This window comes from Nerophis ophidion, linkage group LG07 (assembly GCF_033978795.1).
Source record: "Nerophis ophidion isolate RoL-2023_Sa linkage group LG07, RoL_Noph_v1.0, whole genome shotgun sequence".
Lineage (NCBI taxonomy): Eukaryota > Metazoa > Chordata > Actinopteri > Syngnathiformes > Syngnathidae > Nerophis > Nerophis ophidion.
This window is the reverse complement of record NC_084617.1, coordinates 62,826,317-62,846,365: the sequence shown is the minus strand read 5'-3', so window position 1 is coordinate 62,846,365 and position 20,049 is coordinate 62,826,317. Positions and strand designations below refer to the sequence as shown.

At 41.5% G+C, this 20,049-nt stretch overlaps 1 protein-coding gene across 1 annotated transcript in view; it reads left to right on the top strand.

The window, feature by feature from the left end:
* The first annotated feature begins 1,007 nt into the window (after positions 1-1,007).
* Positions 1,008-20,049, top strand: part of LOC133556919 (NPC1-like intracellular cholesterol transporter 1) — a 118,164-nt gene continuing 99,122 nt past the window's right edge. The window contains exon 1 of the mRNA XM_061907272.1: positions 1,008-1,022. Within this exon, the coding sequence (XP_061763256.1) occupies positions 1,008-1,022 (15 nt within the window). The remainder of the gene's footprint in view (positions 1,023-20,049) is intronic.

The window sequence follows — 20,049 nt, the reverse complement described above, 5'->3', positions numbered from 1 at the left end:
GCGGCCTGTCTTAGTTCCACCAGCAGGTGGCGTGGCATGGCCGTTATTGAAAGTGAAAATTAACGGAAGGTGCGTGGCTTAAGACAGGGGTGTCAAACTTTTCCAACAAGGGCCACATACCACAAAGTGGGGGCCATCTTGATCTATTTTTATTTTGTTAAAATAAAAGGTTAAAAACCTTCATAACATCACATTGCATTACATTGCATTATATTAGTATTTAAAGACACAACTTGGTGTCAGCTTTGTGTAATACTGCCGGGGACAAACTGTTCTATTACAGGGGGAAAAAAACAAACAGTAAAAAAAAAAAAAAAAGAGGGAAAGGACCATGTATGGAAAATAACTGAAATTGTTGTACTAATTATTATCTATTTTTTGTTGTCTTTGAATATAAATATTGTGTTTTTATTTCAATTATTATTTTTTTTCAAAATAAAACCATTTCAAAAGGGCCCCCAAATTCTTTGACTTTCCAGCATGCGGCCCTTGGCTTGCACATCCCTGAGTTATTAGCATGAAATTATCAGCTTTTTCCTCATTGCAAGTTGTTGCTCTTATTTTCACATTCTTACTGTTGTTTTTATCCCCAAAAATATGCTGCAGGTCAACAAGACTGCAGCTGTTGGCTGCACTGTCTTAACAATGTTTGTTTTTTTCATGGCCAGTCTCAAGTTGAAAATACATGCAAACACATGCAATATTTCTGTCATCATTAAAAGAACAACTACATTTAGTCCAAAAAGATAAAGTTATATACTGACGCATATTATTTCTAGGGCCACATCAAATATTGTGGCAGGCCAGATGCGGCCCTTAGGCCTTGAGTGGCTTAAGATGTGCAAACATAATTTTTCAGTAATATATGACACATTATTTGCTCAAAAAACCACCAAACAAGGCCTAAAGGGATAAAAACAATAAATATTTGCACAACTGAAATGTACATAAATGCATATCCTGACCCCCCTCTCTTATGTGCATACCTTTCTGCAGGCAAAGTCAACATGGAGGGGACACAGGTGAGTCTACTTTTTACTTTTATTTAATGTAATTCATTAATATAATACAAATATTGATATATTGTCATGTTTACATGGAGTTGGGGTCATCCAGAAGCGGGGTGTCACACTTGTTTTGGTCCAGGGCCACACTGCATTTAGGACTGTCCTTAGAATGTAAATATGAATAGGAAATGTGCCAATGCATTTTAATATTATATATTTCTTATGCACCCTGTAAAAAAAAAAAAAAATCTTTATATTTTACAGTAAAAACTGGCAACTCACTCATCGGAATTTTACTGTAGTAAGATTTTTTTTAATTTTTTTTTTACAACATTTTACAGTAAATGTAAAAACTGACAGCTTAGTGGCCGGATTTTTACTATAAAATGTGCTGTGGTTTTACAACGTTTTACTGTAAATGGAGAAATGGCACCACTGTTTTTTATTTTTTTTTAATTCTGGCAACAGAGCTGCCGTTTTTTTACCCTCAAAAAAAAGTGCGACAGCAGGGGTGTCAAACTCAATTTAGATCGGGGGCCACACGGAGAAAAATCTACTCCCAAGAGGGCCGGACTGGTAAAATCACGGCACGATAACTTAAAAATAAAGACAACTTCAGATTGTTTTCTTTGTTTAAAAATAGAACAAGTACATTCTGAAAATGTACAAATCATAATGTTGTTGGGTTTTTTCTCACTTACATGTTGCGCTTTATAGTATTCTATTTTAATTTTTTGTTATTTATACTTTTTGAATAAATTATGTGATAATGTTCACCAGTCAACTCATTGTGTTAATTGTCAATCTAATCCTGATTAAAAAATTATATCAAAATCAAATTACAGGATGTCATCCATGTAGTTTGCTCATTTTCCTCAACTGATGCACTAACATGTGGTTTATTTTTATTTTTTTACATATGGAGCATCATCTGCAAAGATACAAATAATTGCTATTGCGACATCTAGTGGACACATTTAGAACAGCATTTTCTTTCATTCAAAAATTGTGGCTCATCTTTATACTTAGCAAACTCATCCCGTGGGCCGGATAAAACTTGTTCGCGGGCCTGATCCAGCCCACGGGCCGTACATCTGACATCCTTATTTAACAGAAATATATGGTAAAAACAAGCAGAGATTTTATCATGAAAAAAAAATGCTCAGTTGACAAAATTTTACAAAGTTTTTTTTATTTATTTAAAGTAAATGTGCTGTAAAAACCACCATAAATGTAACCCTTTAAAACCAAGGGTCAGCAACCCGCGGCTCTATAGCCACATGCGGCTCTTTAGCGGTGCCCGGGTGGCTCCATGGAGCGTTTCAAAAATGTATGGAAATGGGGGAAAAAATGGGGTGAAAAATGTGTTTTTGTTGTAAAATGGTTTCTGTAGGAAGCAAACACAAGCCCACAGTTTAAAAGGCCTACTGAAACCCACTACTACCGACCACGCAGTCTGATAGTTTATATATCAATGATGAAATATTAACATTGCAACACATGCCAATACGGCCGGTTTAGTTTACTAAATTGCAATTTTAAATTTCGCGCTAAGTATCCTGTTGAAAACGTCGCGATATGATGACGTGTATGATGATGCGTGCGTTTGACGTCGCCGGTTATAGCGGACATTTTTTTCTAGCCCGATCCAAGCTATAAGTAGTCTGCTTTAATCGCATAATTACACAGTATTCTGGACATCTGTGTTGCTGAATCTTTTGCAATTTCTTCAATAAATAATGGAGAAGTCAAAGTAGAAAAATGGATTTGGGAAGCTTTTAGCCTTTAGCCAAACAAACACAGCTGGTGTGTCCTTGTTTAAAATTCCCGAAAGTCAAGCTTTATTATGGAACAGAGCGGTCAAGTGAACATGGTTCCTGAGCACATGTCAACCGGCAGGTTTCGGTGAGCAAATTGTGGTAATAATTCGGCTCTTACCGTAGACATGAGCGGAGCTTGCGTCCTGCTGCAGCTGCGTGGCTTCCCTCAGAGACACTGTTGGTCAACACATTCGTGGCCACACCTCTGCGACTTTCAGGAATTATATAACAGTGGTCCCCAACCACCGGTACCAATCGGGCCACGGCCCAGTACCAGGCCGCGGCCCGATTGGTACCGGGCCGCAGAAGAATTTTTTAGTAATTTTTATTTAAAAAAATATATATATATATATTAAATCAACATAAAAAACACAATATACACTTACAATTAGTGCACCAACCACAAAACCTCCCTTTTTCATGACAAAAACGTCCCTTTTTCATGATAAAGAAAAAAAAAAGGACACCCCCCCACCCGGGCCGCGGGACAAATTATTAAGCGTTGACCGGTCCGCGGATAAAAAAAGGTTGGGGACTACTGCTATATAATGTCACTAAAACACTAGTAACACAATAGGCAGATAAGGGATTTTCCAGAATTATCCTAGTAAATGTGTCTAATAACATCTGATCCGCTCTCACTGCCCTCGGCTTTTTTTTAAATGTTTTGTTGAACTTTTTTTTTTTTTTTTTTCCTAGTCCTTCACTTTCACTATCCTCATCCACGAATCTTTCATCATCGCTCAAATTAATGCGGAAATTGTTGCTTTCTGGGTCCGTATCGCTCTAGCTGCTGGTGGCTATGATTGTAAACAATGTTCAGATGTGAGGAGCCCTACAACCCGTGACGTCACGCGCACATTGTCTGCTACTTCCGGTACAGGCAAGGCTTTTTTATTAGCGACCAAAAGTTGCGAACTTTATCGTCGATGTTCTCTACTAAATCCTTTCAGCAAAAATATGGCAATATCGCGAAATGATCAAGTATGACACATAGAATGGACCTGCTATCCCGGTCATTTCAGTAGGCCTTTAAGAGGTTAAAAAAGCTCCAAGGAGCCACTAGGGCAGCGCTAAAGAGCCGTGGGTTGCAGACCCCCCTTGCTAATAGACCATTGAGCGGTGGGTGTATTGTCCGAGTATTTAAGAGGCTTTATTGTCTCTGCAGCTCCAAACGGTGTCAGGAGGTCAATCCCGGTGTCTTTAAAGTAACGACGGAGCTCTTTTCTTCTCCTAACTCACTCTTTGAATGAGTCCCATTTTCCCCACTCAGAGGCGTGGGGCACTTAGTGTGTTGCCCCGGGGCCACCAAGAGTTCCCTGCAAGCTGCCACCTGGGTGATGGAGGTAAGTCCTGTCCGTAATCGTCCGGCCAGGCGTGAGCTGCGTCTGTTGACCTCCTAACCCCGCGCGCGCGTCTATTATTTTTCTCACAGCGTCGGTGCGAGGCAGTGCAACAGTTAACGTGTCGCGGCCCCCGGAGGAATGCATGCACCGTCACGCTTTGCCCCTTTGCATGGGACACCTGCCGCTCTTTCAGTGCCGCCGTGGCATTTACATGTCAAAGGGGGCCGGGCAAGAAGGCGCTCTCTGTGCTCCAGAGATGATCTGATTTATCTCTGCATCAACGGAAATATATGCTGGGAGTGGACCATCCCGCCTCCTGGTCCTTCGGCCCATAGACACAGGGCTGGTCAAAAGAGAGACTTGTGTGATACCTAACAGGCTCTCTGTCACAAAGCGTGATTCATGTCAAGGTAACGTGCGACTGCTGATTGGCAGAGGGGATACAAAGTTGTAGACTGGATGCATGTTAGAATAATGATGGATATATTATCACACAACTTTTTTGCTTAAAGGCCTACTGAAATGAGATTTTCTTATTTAAACGGGGATAGCAGGTCCATTCTGTGTGTCATACTTGGTCATTTTGCAATATTGCCATATTTTTTGCTGAAAGGATTTAGTAAAGAACATCTACGATAAAGTTCGCAACTTTTGGTGGCTAATAAAAAAGCCTTGCCTTTACCGGAAGTAGCAGACGATGACGTCACCGGTGTGAGGGCTCCTCACATCCTCAAATTGTTTATAATGTGAGACACCAGCAGCAAGAGCGATTCGGACCGAGAAAGCGATGATTTCCCCTTTAATTTGAGCGAGGATGAAAGATTCGTGAATGAGGAAAGTTAGAGTGAAGGGCTAAAAAGAAAAAAAAAAGAAAAGGCGACGGCTCCAGGCGGCGGCAGTGGGAGTGTTTCAGATGTAATTAGACACATTTATTAGGATAATTCTGGAAGATCCCTTATCTGCCTATTGTTTTAATAGCCTGTACCGGAAGTATGTGCGCGTGACGTCACCGGTGTGAGGGATCCTCACATCCTCACATTGTTTATAATGTGAGACACCAGCAGCAAGAGCGTTTCGGACCGAGAAAGCGATGATTTCCCCTTTAATTTGAGCGAGGATGAAAGATTCGTGAATGAGGAAAGTTAGAGTGAAGGACTAAAAAGAAAAAAAAAGAAAAGGCGACGGCTCCAGGCGGCGGCAGTGGGAGTGTTTCAGATGTAATTAAACACATTTATTAGGATAATTCTGGAGGATCACTTATCTGCCTATTGTTTTAATAGCCTGTACTGGAAGTATGTGCGCGTGACGTCACCGGTGTGAGGGATCCACACATCCTCAAATTGTTTATAATGTGAGACACCAGCAGCAAGAGCGATTCGGACCGAGAAAGCGATGATTTCCCCTTTAATTTGAGCGAATATGAAAGATTTGTAAATGAGGAAAGTTAGAGTGAAGGACTAAAAAGAAGAAAAAAAGAAAAGGCGACGGCTCCAGGCGGCGGTAGTGGGAGTGTTTCAGATGTAATTAGACACATTTATTAGGATAATTCTGGAAGATCCCTTATCTGCTTATTGTTTTAATAGCCTGTACCGGAAGTATGTGCGCGTGACGTCACCGGTGTGAGGGATCCTCACATCCTCAAATTGTTTATAATGTGAGCCACCAGCAGCAAGAGCGATTCGGACCGAGAAAGCGATGATTCCCCCATTAATTTGAGCGAGGATGAAAGATTTGTGAATGAGGAAAGTTACAGTGAAGGACTAAAAAGAAGAAAAAAAGAAAAGGCGACGGCTCCAGGCGGCGGCAGTGGGAGTGTTTCAGATGTAATTAAACACATTTATTAGGATAATTCTGGAAGATCCCTTATCTGCCTATTGTTTTAATAGCCTGTACCGGAAGTATGTGCGCGTGACGTCACCGGTGTGAGGGATCCTCACATCCTCACATTGTTTATAATGTGAGACACCAGCAGCAAGAGCGATTCGGACCGAGAAAGCGATGATTCCCCCTTTAATTTGAGCGAGGATGAAAGATTCGTGAATGAGGAAAGTTAGAGTGAAGGAATAAAAAGAAAAAAAAAAGAAAAGGCGACGGCTCCAGGCGGTGGCAGTGGGAGTGTTTCAGATGTAATTAGACACACTTATTAGGATAATTCTGGAAGATCCCTTATCTGCTTATTGTTTTAATAGCCTGTACCGGAAGTATGTGCGCGTGACGTCACCGGTGTGAGGGATCCTCACATCCTCACATTGTTTATAGTGTGAGCCTCCAGCAGTAAGAGCAATTCGGACAGAGAAAGCGACAATTTCCCCATTAATTTGAGCGAGGATGAAAGATTCGTGGATGAGGATATTGATAGTGAAGGACTAGAAAAAAAATAAATAATAAAAAGCGACAGCTCCGGGTGGCGGCAGTGTAAACCTTTATGTAATTAGACACATTTACTAGGATAATTCTGGAAGATCCCTTATCTGCTTATTGTGTTACTAGTGTTTTAGTGAGATTGTAAAGACATACCTCAAAGTCGGATGGCTGCGGTGAACACGCCAGCGTCTCAGAGAGAAGCCGAGGAGCCAAGATCACAGCTGCCTTTTTTGACAGCTATTGCAGGAGGACGCATAATCCACTGATGTCTCCGGTAAGATATATATCACAATTTTCCCGTCCAAAAACTTGCTGGTTGACGTAGAGAAACATGTTCGCTTAACCGCTCTGTTCCATGTTAAAGCTTCACAACAAACAAAGAAACACCGGCTGTATTTCGGTGCTAAAGGCAGCTGCAATCCACCGCTTTCCACCAACAGCATTCTTCTTTATAGTCTCCATTATTAATTGAACAAATTGCAAAAGATTTAGCAACACAGATGTCAAAATTACTGTGTAATTATGCGATGGAAAGAGACGATTTTTAGCCGCAAGTGGTGCTGAGCTAATATGTCCCCTCCAACCAATAACGTCACAAACACGCGTCATCATTCCGCAACGCTTTCAACAAGAAATTCCGCGGGAAATTTAGAATTGTAATTTAGTAAACTAAACCAGCCATATTGGCATGTGTTGCAATGTTAATATTTCATCATTGATATATAAACTATCAGACTGCGTGGTCGGTAGTAGTGGGTTTCAGTAGGCCTTTAAGGGCCGTTGCTACAATTATGGTCAATTGTGCTGAAGTGGTGTTTTAATTTGTCTGTGCAAAGCTGGCAATCCAAAAGATTGCAAGCCAGTCTGGTATCAGTGTTTGTGTCCAGGAGCTGACTGCCGAGGCCGAACACCGCTTTGACGCAGACAGAGCAGAGACAAGGCGATATCACCAGCGTCAACACATTTGCATTTTTGTATAATCATATATTGTGTCTAGGTTAGCACGGTGTAAGAGGGGTTAGTGCACCTGCCTCACAATACGAAGGTTTGAGTAGTCCTGGGCTCGGGATCTTTCTGTTTGGAGTTTGCATGTTCGCCCCGTGACTGCGTGGGTTCCCTCCGGGTACTCCGGCTTCCTCCCACCTCCAAAGACATGCACCTGGGGATAGGTTGATTGGCAACACTAAATTGTCCCTAGTGTGTGAATGTGAGTGTGAATGTTGTCTGTCTATCTGTGTTGGCCCTGTGATGAAGTGCCGACTTGTCCAGGGTGTACACTGCCTTCCGCCCAAATGCAGCTGAGATAGGCTCCAGCGACCCCAAAAGGGACAAGCGATAGAAAATGAATGGATGGATGGATATATAGTATCTAATTGGAGTGGTCGAGATTACCCCCATTCCCTCAGCGACAGCTTCAGAAATGTAAACAGGGACCCCCCAAATAAATAGAGAAAGCACGCAGGCTGGACTTTTAGAACATAGTTTGGATCCGTAATTACAGTACAGCCCAAAAAACATGTCTCCTCAATTGAGCCCAATTGAACTCTGTCTCTACATGATTCCTTGCTTCTTGTCTGTTTCATAGATCAGTGTTTGAACCTGCGGTGTGTAGTAAGAACTCATATTTACCCACACACCAATTGAGGGATTTAAAAGCGGCGCCAGGTAGTTGTCTATCCTTGTGACCATTTTTGCATGAAAACATCTGTCTTCATATCCAAATATGTCCTCATTAACATCAGTGTGCTATTTATGGCCATTTCAAACAGAGACATGTTTTTTTTAAGTTTAAATCTGGAGCAGTTCCAAATGGAACCTTTGAAATGTATTTTTTAGCACCTGTGATGTTTCCACTGTGTTGCTTCGCTTCCATTTATGGTCTACCAATGGCCGCACATGTGGCAAGTGGATGGTAAATTTAACGTAGAATAACAAGCAGAGATTCTCATGGGTGCTTTTAGAAAGTACTTGAAATGTCATTTTGACTCCTTTTTCTGCTTATTCCCTGTGGACACGCGCTGCCTGGATTAGAACGTTGTTAGCCTGGCAAAAGTGCTGCGTTTTTATTGCTGCTGTTTATCTAAAGCAATAAACGGGTCAACATTATTTATGTTGCCTGAACAAGCGGGTGTCCAAAGTGTGGCCCTTGGCTGTTTTTGTATTAGCCTTCGGCACATTCTAGCAAGTGGAGGAGTTCAAGTACCTAGGAGTCTTGTTCACGAGTGGGGGAAGAGTGGATCGTGAGATCGACAGGCGGATCGGTGCGGCGTCTTCAGTAATGCGGACGTTGTATCGATCCGTTGTGGTGAAGAAGGAGCTGAGCCGGAAGGCAAAGCTCTCAATTTACCGGTCGATCTACGTTCCCATCCTCACCTATGGTCATGAGCTTTGGGTCATGACCGAAAGGATAAGATCACGGGTACAGGCGGCCGAAATGAGTTTCCTCCGCCGGGTGGCGGGGCTCTCCCTTAGAGATAGGGTGAGAAGCTCTACCATCCGGGAGGAGCTCAACGTAAAGCCGCTGCTCCTCCACATCGAGAGGAGCCAGATGAGGTGGTTCGGGCATCTGGTCAGGATGCCACCCGAACGCCTCCCTAGGGATGTGTTTAGGGCACGTCCAGCTGGTAGGAGGCCACGGGGAAGACCCAGGACACGTTGGAAAGACTATGTCTCCCGGCTGGCCTGGGAACGCCTCGGGATCCCCCGGGAAGAGCTGGACGAAGTAGCTGGGGATAGGGAAGTCTGGGCTTCCCTGCTTAGGCTGCTGCCCCCGCGACTCGACCTCGGATAAGCGGAAGATGATGGATGGATGGATGGACATTCTAGCAATATAATTGAATGAAATAAGCAGCAATTAACTAAACATGGTAATTTTAGTCGAAAAATGTTGTTATCTTATGAAGGGTGAAAATATATAGACATTTCAGAAGAATAAGGTGTTAATATAATGAGGAAAAATACAAGTATTATTTAAATATCAAAGAATGAAGAATTCAATCAATCAATCAATGTTTACTTATATAGCCCTAAATCACTAGCGTCTCAAAGGGCTGCACAAACCACTACGACATCCTCGGTAGGCCCACATAAGGGCAAGGAAAACTCAAACCCAGTGGGACGTCGGTGACAATGATGACTATGAGAACCTTGGAGAGGAGGAAAGCAATGGATGTCGAGCGGGTCTAACATGATACTGTGAAAGTTCAATCCATAATGGATCCAACACAGTCGCAAGAGTCCAGTCCAAAGCGGATCCAACACAGCAGCGAGAGTCCCGTTCACAGCGAAGCCAACAGGAAACCATCCCAAGCGGAGGCGGATCAGCAGCGCAGAGATGTCTCCAGCCGATACACAGGCGAGCAGTACATGGCCACCGGATCGGACCGGACCCCCTCCACAAGGGAGAGTGGGACATAGGAGAAAAAGAAAAGAAACAGCAGATCAACTGGTCTAAAAAGGGAGTCTATTTAAAGGTTAGAGTATACAAATGAGTTTTAAGGTGAGACTTAAATGCTTCTACTGAGGTAGCATCTCGAACTTTTACCGGGAGGGCATTCCAGAGTACTGGAGCCCGAAATGAAAACGCTCTATAGCCCGCAGACTTTTTTTGGGCTTTGGGAATCACTAATAAGCCGGAGTCCTTTGAAGGCAGATTTCTTGCCGGGACATATGGTACAATACAATCGGCAAGATAGGATGGAGCTAGACCGTGTAGTATTTTATACGTAAGTAGTAAAACCTTAAAGTCACATCTTAAGTGCACAGGAAGCCAGTGCAGGTGAGCCAGTACAGGCGTAATATGATCAAACTTTCTTGTTCTTGTCAAAAGTCTAGCAGCCGCATTTTGTACGAACTGTAATCTTTTAATGCTAGACATGGGGAGACCTGAAAATAATACGTTACAGTAATCGAGACGAGACGTAACAAACGCATGGATAATGATCTCAGCGTCTTTAGTGGACAGAATGGATTAAGTGTTATGGACAAAATACGTTGTAATATTAAGAGGAACAATACAATTATTAAAGTTACAAACATTGGGAGGAAAGTACCTCGGGAAGAAGTCAAACTAGAATAAGATATAGAGTAGAATAGGAATGAATATCAATATTTTAAGGGAAAAATAATCTTTAGGATAAAGTTGAAATATCAAGGTAAACATTTAATGAATTTGACCCTATTGACCCTCAGCACTTTTTAAAATTACAAAATAATGACAAAAGTAGTCAAATCATTTAGGAAAATAATGTCACGTCAAGATGAAAAATGTTTTTTTAAAGTTGACATTTTACAAGAATACAGTCCTAATAATAATACAAATGTATTTAAGGTTTAAAGCATATTTTAAATAGTGTATTAAACATATTTATTATGGAAGTGTTAAGTTTAAGTATTACATTTAAAATACATTGTAATATTGTGATAAACACAAACAAACAAAAGAATAAAGTTGCAACTGTGGGGATATTTGATTGGGTAATGTTATATTACAAGAATGAATATAAATATTCTAAGGGGAAAATAGTATTAAGTTAAAATATTAACACAAAAAAAATCACAGAGAGAAAAATATATAAAGTTGCATTTTTTGGAAAAAATTAGCTTGGGAAAAAATTCACATTTTTCAAGAATTAAGTTAGAATGTTATGGGAATAATGTAATGCCACTACAAGAGAACACATGTTTTGAAAGCATAAAGCTGAAATATTAAAGAAAATACAAATCATAATATAATGACAAACAAACAAAACAATGATTAAAGATGTATTTAAAAAAAATCAACTAAGGAAAAAGTTATAATATTAATAAGAATATGTCTAAATATTATGAGGTTTTTTTTTTTAGCATGAAGTTAAAATAAAACAATGTAATACTATGAGAAACAAAGCATTAATTACGTCGCATTTTGGTGGAAAATATAGTTTTGAAAAAAGTTACAATATTACAAAAATACTGTGGAGGGGGGCGTGGTCTGTGGGGCTGCCGCAAAGCGGGGTGTGTAAGGACCGCCCTCGAAGCCAGCTGCAGGTGAGTGGATTGCCCAGCTGGGACCAGTTATCTGATCTCCTGTCGCCCTTATTAGCAGCAGCCGGTCCGAGACACGTTGTTAGAGTTGAAGTTGCTGGTGAGCGGACACAGTTGATGGACATTGCCGGAAGGAAAAAGCCACAAAGACTGAACAGTTGTAGCGTGGAGTGCGGTCCGAGCGTGTGTGCGCTTGTTACACCAGATTACCGGGCTCACGAAGGGGAAATGTCACAAATGCACCTAAATATTTTAAACAAAAATACATCGTATAGAATCAAAAAAACAAAGAATAAAGTTGCAATTTGGGGGGGAAATCAAGTTGGGGAAAAAGTTATAAAATTCAAAGTTTAATGGGAATAAAAGGTATGTTATTATGATTCATGAGTACATTTAGTACATTTAAAATATAACAAAAGTTAAAAAAAAAAGTCAAAATAGAGCAAAGAGCAAATAATGTAAAGCAAGGAGAAAAGGGTACTGATAAATATAATTGATCACCTATAACAAATATGATTTTAAATACAAATACAATGTTTAGTCAGATCTGCATAGGTTAGTCTGTGTAAAATGTTATGTTAATATATAATAATAAAGTGGCTCTGCATCTTTAGATTTTCCTGTATGTAGAAACAGTTTGCATTATGACATTTACATGAAAAAAATGTTAAAACTGTATGATACACCAGTGGCGGGTTGTGCATTTCCCACCTAGGCCTTCAGTGATGTCTTACTTGGTCTGACTTTAATAAATACCTCTCAAAATACCATAATTTATGTCACCACATGACCATGGCCGGAGAAATTTTATACAGAAACACACTCGCGCACTACTGGACATTGAATCGCCCCAACAGTGTACAAAACAGGCTATATTTCGGCACATTTAAAAATCAATGAACCCGCATCAGCATTTAAAACATAACTTATGTGGTACTGTCAAAATTAAAAGGATTGTAAAGAACATATTAAAAGTGGAAACAAACAAACAAAAACGTTTTCTTTGTGAGTTAATGAAGTGAGAATCGAGGATTTCTCCTGCTTTTCGCAAATTACAATTTGGGATTGGATTCTCACTTGGGAGTGACAAGGGAAAGTCCAATCACAGTCACGTTTAGCGTAGGGCTGCCTAGGTGGGCTACTGTCAAAAACTTGTGATTGATTGATTGATTGAAACTTTTATTAGTAGATTGCACAGTTCAGTCCATATTCCGTACAATTGACCACTAAATGGTAACACCCCAATAAGTTTATCAACTTGTTTAAGTCGGGGTCCATGTTAATCAAGTCATGGTAAAATGATCTGATTGGCTATCGCAACTGTCTATCAACTGTCTATCCAGCAGAATTCATACAGCATTGGCAACAAGCAAGCTGTATTCTGATTGGATAAAAGCTATAAACTTAAAAACAAGCAACAGTGGAGCCTAATAAGACATGAATAAAAAATAATGAATGATGAACATGATGACCTTCTATCGCTTGGCTGTCGAGAGCCTGCTGATGTACTGCATAACAGTGTGGTACGCCAGCTGCACCGAAGCAAAAAAACAGGCGATTCAGAGGGTCATAAAGTCTGCACAAAAAATCATCGGCTGCCCCCTGCCCTCCCTGAAGGATTTACATAACTCCCGTTGCCTCAAGAAAGCAAAAAACATCACCTTGGCTTCCACCTCATCGACCTGTTACCATTGGGCAGGCGCTACAGGTGCATCAGAGCCAGAACAAACAGGCTCAGAGGCAGTTTCTTTCCCCAGAGCTGTCACCATGTTGAACTCTAACTTATAATGATAATAATTCACCCCTGTACAATATCCTACCCTAATACCCTACTGTGCAATACTACCCTTCGAGTTCAATACGTCCGACGCTGATTGTTATTTATTACTTCGGTACTCTTGTGTTGTTCTGTATATTGTACAGTATTTTTTATTTCTATAGTGTTTTGTATATTGCACAGGATTGCTTATTATTTTTATTGGATAGTAGTCTGTTTATTTCTAATGTTATTTTTTTCTTTATTACCTCTTGTTTTATTTATTTTACCCCATATTTGTTCCCACTACCGCACCTTAAGTCGGAGTCCTTCCATCAATCAATCAATCAATCAATCAATCAATCAATGTTTATTTATATAGCCCCAAATCACGAATGTCTCAAAGGACTGCACAAATCATTACGACTACGACATCCTCGGAAGAACCCACAAAAGGGCAAGGAAAACTCACACCCAGTGGGCAGGGAGAATTCACATCCAGTGGGACGCCAGTGACAATGCTGACTATGAGAAACCTTGGAGAGGACCTCAGATGTGGGCAACCCCCCCCCTGTAGGGGACCGAAAGCAATGGATGTCGAGCGGGTCTAACATGATACTGTGAAAGTTCAATCCATAGTGGCTCCAACACAGCCGCGAGAGTTCAGTTCAAAGCGGATCCAAGACAGCAGCGAGAGTCCCGTCCACAGGAGACCATCTCAAGCGGAGGCGGATCAGCAGCGTAGAGATGTCCCCAACCGATACACAGGCGAGCGGTCCATCCTGGGTCCCGACGAGCGGTCCATCCTGGGTCTCGACTCTGGACAGCCAGTACTTCATCCATGGTCATCGGACCGGACCCCCTCCACAAGGGAGGGGGGGACATAGGAGAAAGAAAAGAAGCGGCAGATCAACTGGTCTAAAAAGGAGGTCTATTTAAAGGCTAGAGTATACAGATGAGTTTTAAGGTGAGACTTAAATGCTTCTACTGAGGTAGCATCTCGAACTGGAGGGCATTCCAGAGTACTGGAGCCCGAACGGAAAACGCTCTATAGCCCGCAGACTTTTTTTGGGCTCTAGGAATCACTAATAAGCCGGAGTCTTTTGAACGCAGATTTCTTGCCGGGACATATGGTACAATACAATCGGCAAGATAGGATGGAGCTAGACCGTGTAGTCCTTAATCTCGTTATATGCAAATATAATGACAATAAAGTCCATTCTATTCTATTCTATACTATTCTATGAATACTTTAGGGAAAGTAGAATAAAATGTACTTTTATTAATCTATGATCATGATTTCCCACCACTGTGTTACTCTCACAACACAGCGTTGTCATTTTGAAGTTTAATGGTGTGATACAACTTTGTATTAATATGATACAAAAAAGTGTTACCTCATGGAGAAAAACAACACAATCTTTGCAGAGAACATGTTCCACACCTGCATTTTTTGTTTATTTTATGTTTGACTGAAACAAACATAATAGAACATTCTGTCAGGTCAAATAAGCATCAAGTCATCTTTCTCGCTGGTGAGACGCTCGCGTGTGAGCAGTAAAAAAGGTAAATGAGGCGGACTAAATGTGTCTGCTAATTACCTGCTTGACTCTGTGCCTGCAGGATATTGGTAGATTTTCTCCAAACGACGGGCGTGTAGGGGTTGGGGTCACGTGGGGGACAAGTGCTGCACACCTGCGCTGCTCCTTGAGGACTTTCAGGTGTGTCATTGGGTCTCCATCAGTGCACCCCCCCATCCACAAACCTGTCATCCTTCTGACCCCCTCAGCCCGCCACACCTCCTGCCTCTACAGAGCCGGAAGGCTTCCAAAAACATGAATGGAAGTCTCGTCAAGTAAATGAAGCGTAAAACCCGCCAAGTGTAAATGAGCTTTTACCTAACTCAGGGGTCGGCAACCCAACATGTTGAAAGAGCCATATTGGACCAAAAATACAAACCCCGTTTCCATATGAGTTGGGAAATTGTGTTAGATGTAAATATAAACGGAATACAATGATTTGCAAATCATTTTCAACCCATATTCAGTTGAATATGTTACAAAGACAACATATTTGATGTTCAAACTGATAAACATTTGTTTTTTGTGCGAATAATCATTAACTTTAGAATTTGATGCCAGCAACATGTGACAAAGAAGTTGGGAAAGGTGGCAATAATTACTGATAAAGTTCAGGAGTGCTCATCAAACACTTATTTGGAACATCCCACAGGTGTGCAGGCTAATTGGGGACAGGTGGGTGCCGTGATTGGGTATAAAAACAGCTTCCCAAAAAATGCTCAGTCTTTCACAAGAAAGGATGGGGCGAGGTACACCCCTTTGTCCACAACTGTGTGAGCAAATAGTCAAACAGTTTAAGAACAATGTTTCTCAAAGTGCAATTGCAAAAAATAATATCATCAAAAGGTTCAGAGAATCTGGAGAAATCACTCCACGTAAGCGGCATGGCCGGAAACCAACATTGAATGACCGTGATCTTCGATCACTCAGACGGCACTGTATCAAAAACCGACATCACTCTCTAAAGGATATCACCACATGGGCTCAGGAACACTTCAGAAAACCACTGTCACTAAATACAGTTGGTTGCTACATCTGTAAATGCAAGTTAAAGCTCTACTATGCAAAGCGAAAGCCATTTATCAACAACATCCAGAAATGCCGCCTGCTTCTCTGGGCCCAATATCATCTAAGATGGACTGATGCAAAGTGGAGAACTGTTGTGGTCTGACAAGTCCACATTTCAAATTGTTTTTGGAAATATTCGACATTGTTCATCCGGACCAAAGGGGAAGCGAACCATCCAGACTATTATCGACGCCAAGTTCAAAAGCCAGCATCTGTGATGGTATGGGGGTGCATTAGTGCCCAAGGCATGGGTAACTTACACATCTGTGAAGGCACCATTAATGCTGAAAGGTACATACGGGTTTTGGAACAACATATATTTACAACAAAGTTCTAAAGCTCAGTAAAATATCAGATCCATCAGATTGTAGGTGGGGTTTTTTTTTACCCTTGGCACTCACATTTCGCTGTGTTGGTTGCATTTTTGTTGCATTGTTTCGTCTGATTGTAAAATATGTTGATCAAGAGGAGGTGTGACTTGTGATATGTTGTCAATATTCAGTGTTTTATCCTTTATAGTTAATATTGTAAATCCCACATTCCTTATTTTCATGTAGATTTTGCGTGTCTCATTCAGTAAAATAAAAAGTAAAATTCCATTGTTTTTTAAGGCGGTTTGTCATATATTTTTAGCATTCAATCAGACATTATTGTGAGGTTTTGTATTAGTGTTCCAACAATAGATATACCGGCCCTCAGTCACCTTTGTTTCCTCTAAATGTGGCCCCCGAGGCAAAATAATCACCCAGGCCTGCTCCAATGGATTTATTACAATCTTTACAAGCTGGGTAACGTTTGCTGTGGTCTGGAACAACATGGCACACTATCAGAAATGCAGCCACTATTACTGACCACTGACCTTAACTTTATTGCCGCCTGATGTTTTTTTTTTTTATACTTTCATTGTCATATTTTCAGAACGTGTTTTGTTTTTATTTTTTGGCAAAGTAAGACAAAGAAAAGTTGTGTTTATTTTTTAGTTTTAACGCCATGATTTTAATAGTCCAGCCTATGTGGCCCCTGAGCTAAAATGAGTTGGACACCACTGAATTGTGCAATATTATATAATCCAATCCACTTTATTTATATAGCACATTTAAACAACAATAACGTTTCCAAAGTGCTGCACAGCCATGTTAAAAACAATTGTAAAAAAAAAAATAAATAAATAAATAAAATAAAAATAAAAAAGTATATATAATTATATTATGCTCCACCAATGACTGAATAAAAACAAAAAATAAATAAATATAAAACCAATAAAAACAATATAAAAACAAATATGATTAAAAACTATTTTAAAGGGTAAAATCAATTAAAACAGTAAAATAGAAATCAAAGTGTATAAAAAACACAGAGGACAACAGAGAACAGAGGACCACACAACTCACGTAGTGTTAAAAGCCAAAGAATAAAAGTGGGTCTTAAGACGAGACTTAAAACACTCCACTGTGGAAGTATATGTAACGGCTGCAGTCAAAATAAAGGGCAGCATAAAATGGAGAGTAGATCCAGCAGAAAATAGACATTATAAACAAAGAGCGGTATAGCTAGCGGTCGGACAAATAAAGAAAATAAAAACTAGAGAAGCGACTGGGATGAGAATCAGCACCTCCAAGTCCGAGTCCATGGTTCTCGCCCGGTAAAGGGTAGAGTGCCATCTCCAGGTTGGGGAGGAGACCCTGCCCCAAGTGGAGGAGTTCAAGTACCTCGGAGTCTTGTTCACGAGTGAGGGAAGAGTGGATCGTGAGATCGACAGGCGGATCGGTGCGGCGTCTTCAGTAATGCGGACGCTGTATCGATCCGTTGTGGTGAAGAAGGAGCTGAGCCGGAAGGCAAAGCTCTCAATGTACCGGTTGATCTACATTCCCATCCTCACCTATGGTCCTGAGCTTTGGGTCATGACCGAAAGGATAAGATCACGGGTACAAGCGGCCGAAATGAGTTTCCTCCGCCGGGTGAAGTGAATTGAAGTGAATTATATTTATATAGCGCTTTTTTCTCTAGTGACTCAAAGCGCTTTACATAGTGAAACCCAATATCTAATTTTTACATTTAAACCAGTGTGGGTGGCACTGGGAGCAGGTGAGTAAAGTGTCTTGCCCAAGGACACAACGGCAGTAACTCGGATGGCGGAAGCCGGGATCGAACCTGCAACCCTCAAGTTGCTGGCACGGCCGCTGAACCAACCGAGCTATACCGGGTGGTGGGGCTCTCCCTTAGAGATAGGGCGACAAGCTCTGTCTTCCGTGGGGGATGACAGAGCGCGCCTTTTGTTTTCACTTTTTATAGTATTGTTAAATCATGTATTTACCTTCACGCCATGTTCCTTTGCATTCCGGGAAAACAAACCCCACCATAGTCCACGTTCCGACAAAATGTTATTTTGCACTATCCATCCATCCATTTTCTAGCGCTTGTCCCTTTTGGGGTTGCGGGGGGTTGTTGGGGCCTAACTCAGCTGCATTTAGGCGGAAGGCGGGGTACACCCTGGACAAGTCGCCACCTCATCACAGGGCCAACACCAATAGACAGACAACATTCACACTCACATTTACACACTAGAAACCAATTTAGTGTTGCCAATCAACCTATCCCCAGGTGCATGTCTTTGGAGGTGGGAGGAAGCCGGAGTACCCGAAGGGAACCCATGCAGTCACGGGGAGAACATGCAAACTCCGGAGCTTCGTATTGTGCGGCACTTGCACTAACCCCTCTACCACCGTGCTGCCCTATATTTCACTGTAACATTTCCATTTGTCTCCCATGTATCAGGGCTTCCAAAACATGCAATTAATAGTTTTCAGGTTCAACTGAAAAGAATCGAGAACTCGTTTCGTTGGAATAAAAATGATGAGAAGCAAAACACCTTCAAGGACCAACTGAACAGTCCAGCTGTGAGCGATTGAATGTCCAGAGAATGAAACCACTCCCTCACCACTGCTTGTTGAGTAGCGCTGATAGTAACTAATAAACATAGGGCCAGGTAAGCAATCAGCCTATAAATGCTTCTCTCTCTCTCTCTCTGTTTGTTTACTCGTGTGTGTGAGATCCTGTGGAGGCTCCACGCAGGCCGGTGGGTGATGAGTAACAGACACAGATGGTGGGCATCAGCAGGCAGGTTGGCGGGAGATTAGCTCTGCAGTAGCCCCCTTCCACTGAGCCCCCGAGGAGTGGCTGTCTGTAACTCTACTCGCTTTGGCAAAGCCTCGCGTGTTGATGGAGCCCAACCACGGGCTTATCTCGTCTCATTCCACCACCGCCGGCCCAAAGGAGAGGAGAATCGGGGGGGATGTCAGAAGAAGTAGTTGTTTTTGCAATATTTTGCAGCTTTATCTAAAAAAAAAAAAAAAAGAGGTTCTTTGTACAAACCCGGTTTTCATATGAGTTGGGAAATTGTGTTAGATATAAATATAAACGGAATACAATGATTTGCACATCCTTTTCAACCCATATTCAATTGAATGCACTACAAAGACAAGATATTTGATGTTCAAACTCATAAACTTTATTTTTTTGTGCAAATAATAATCAACTTAGAATTTCATGGCAGCAACACGTGTCAAAGTAGTTGGGAAAGGGCATGTTCACCACTGTGTTACATCACCTTTTCTTTTAACAACACTCAATAAACCTTTGGGAACTGAGGAAACTAATGGTTGAAGGTCTGAAAGTGGAATTCCTTCCCATTCTTGTTTTATGTAGAGTTTCAGTCGTTCAACAGTCCGGGGTCTCCGCTGTCGTATTTTACGCTTCATAATGCGCCACATATTTTCGATGGGAGACAGGTCTGGACTGCAGGCGGGCCAGGAAAGTACCTGCACTTTTTTTTTACGAAGCCATGCTGAATGTAGCTTGGCATTGTCTTGCTGAAATAAGCAGGGGCGTCCATGAAAAAGACGGTGCTTGGATGGCAGCATATGTTGTTCCAAAACCTGTATGTACCTTTTAGCATTAATGGTGCCTTCACAGATGTGTAAGTCACCCATGCTTTGGGTACTAATGCACCCCCATACCATCACAGATGCTGGCTTTTGCACTTTGCGTCAATAACAGTCTGGATGGTTCGCATCCCCTTTGGTC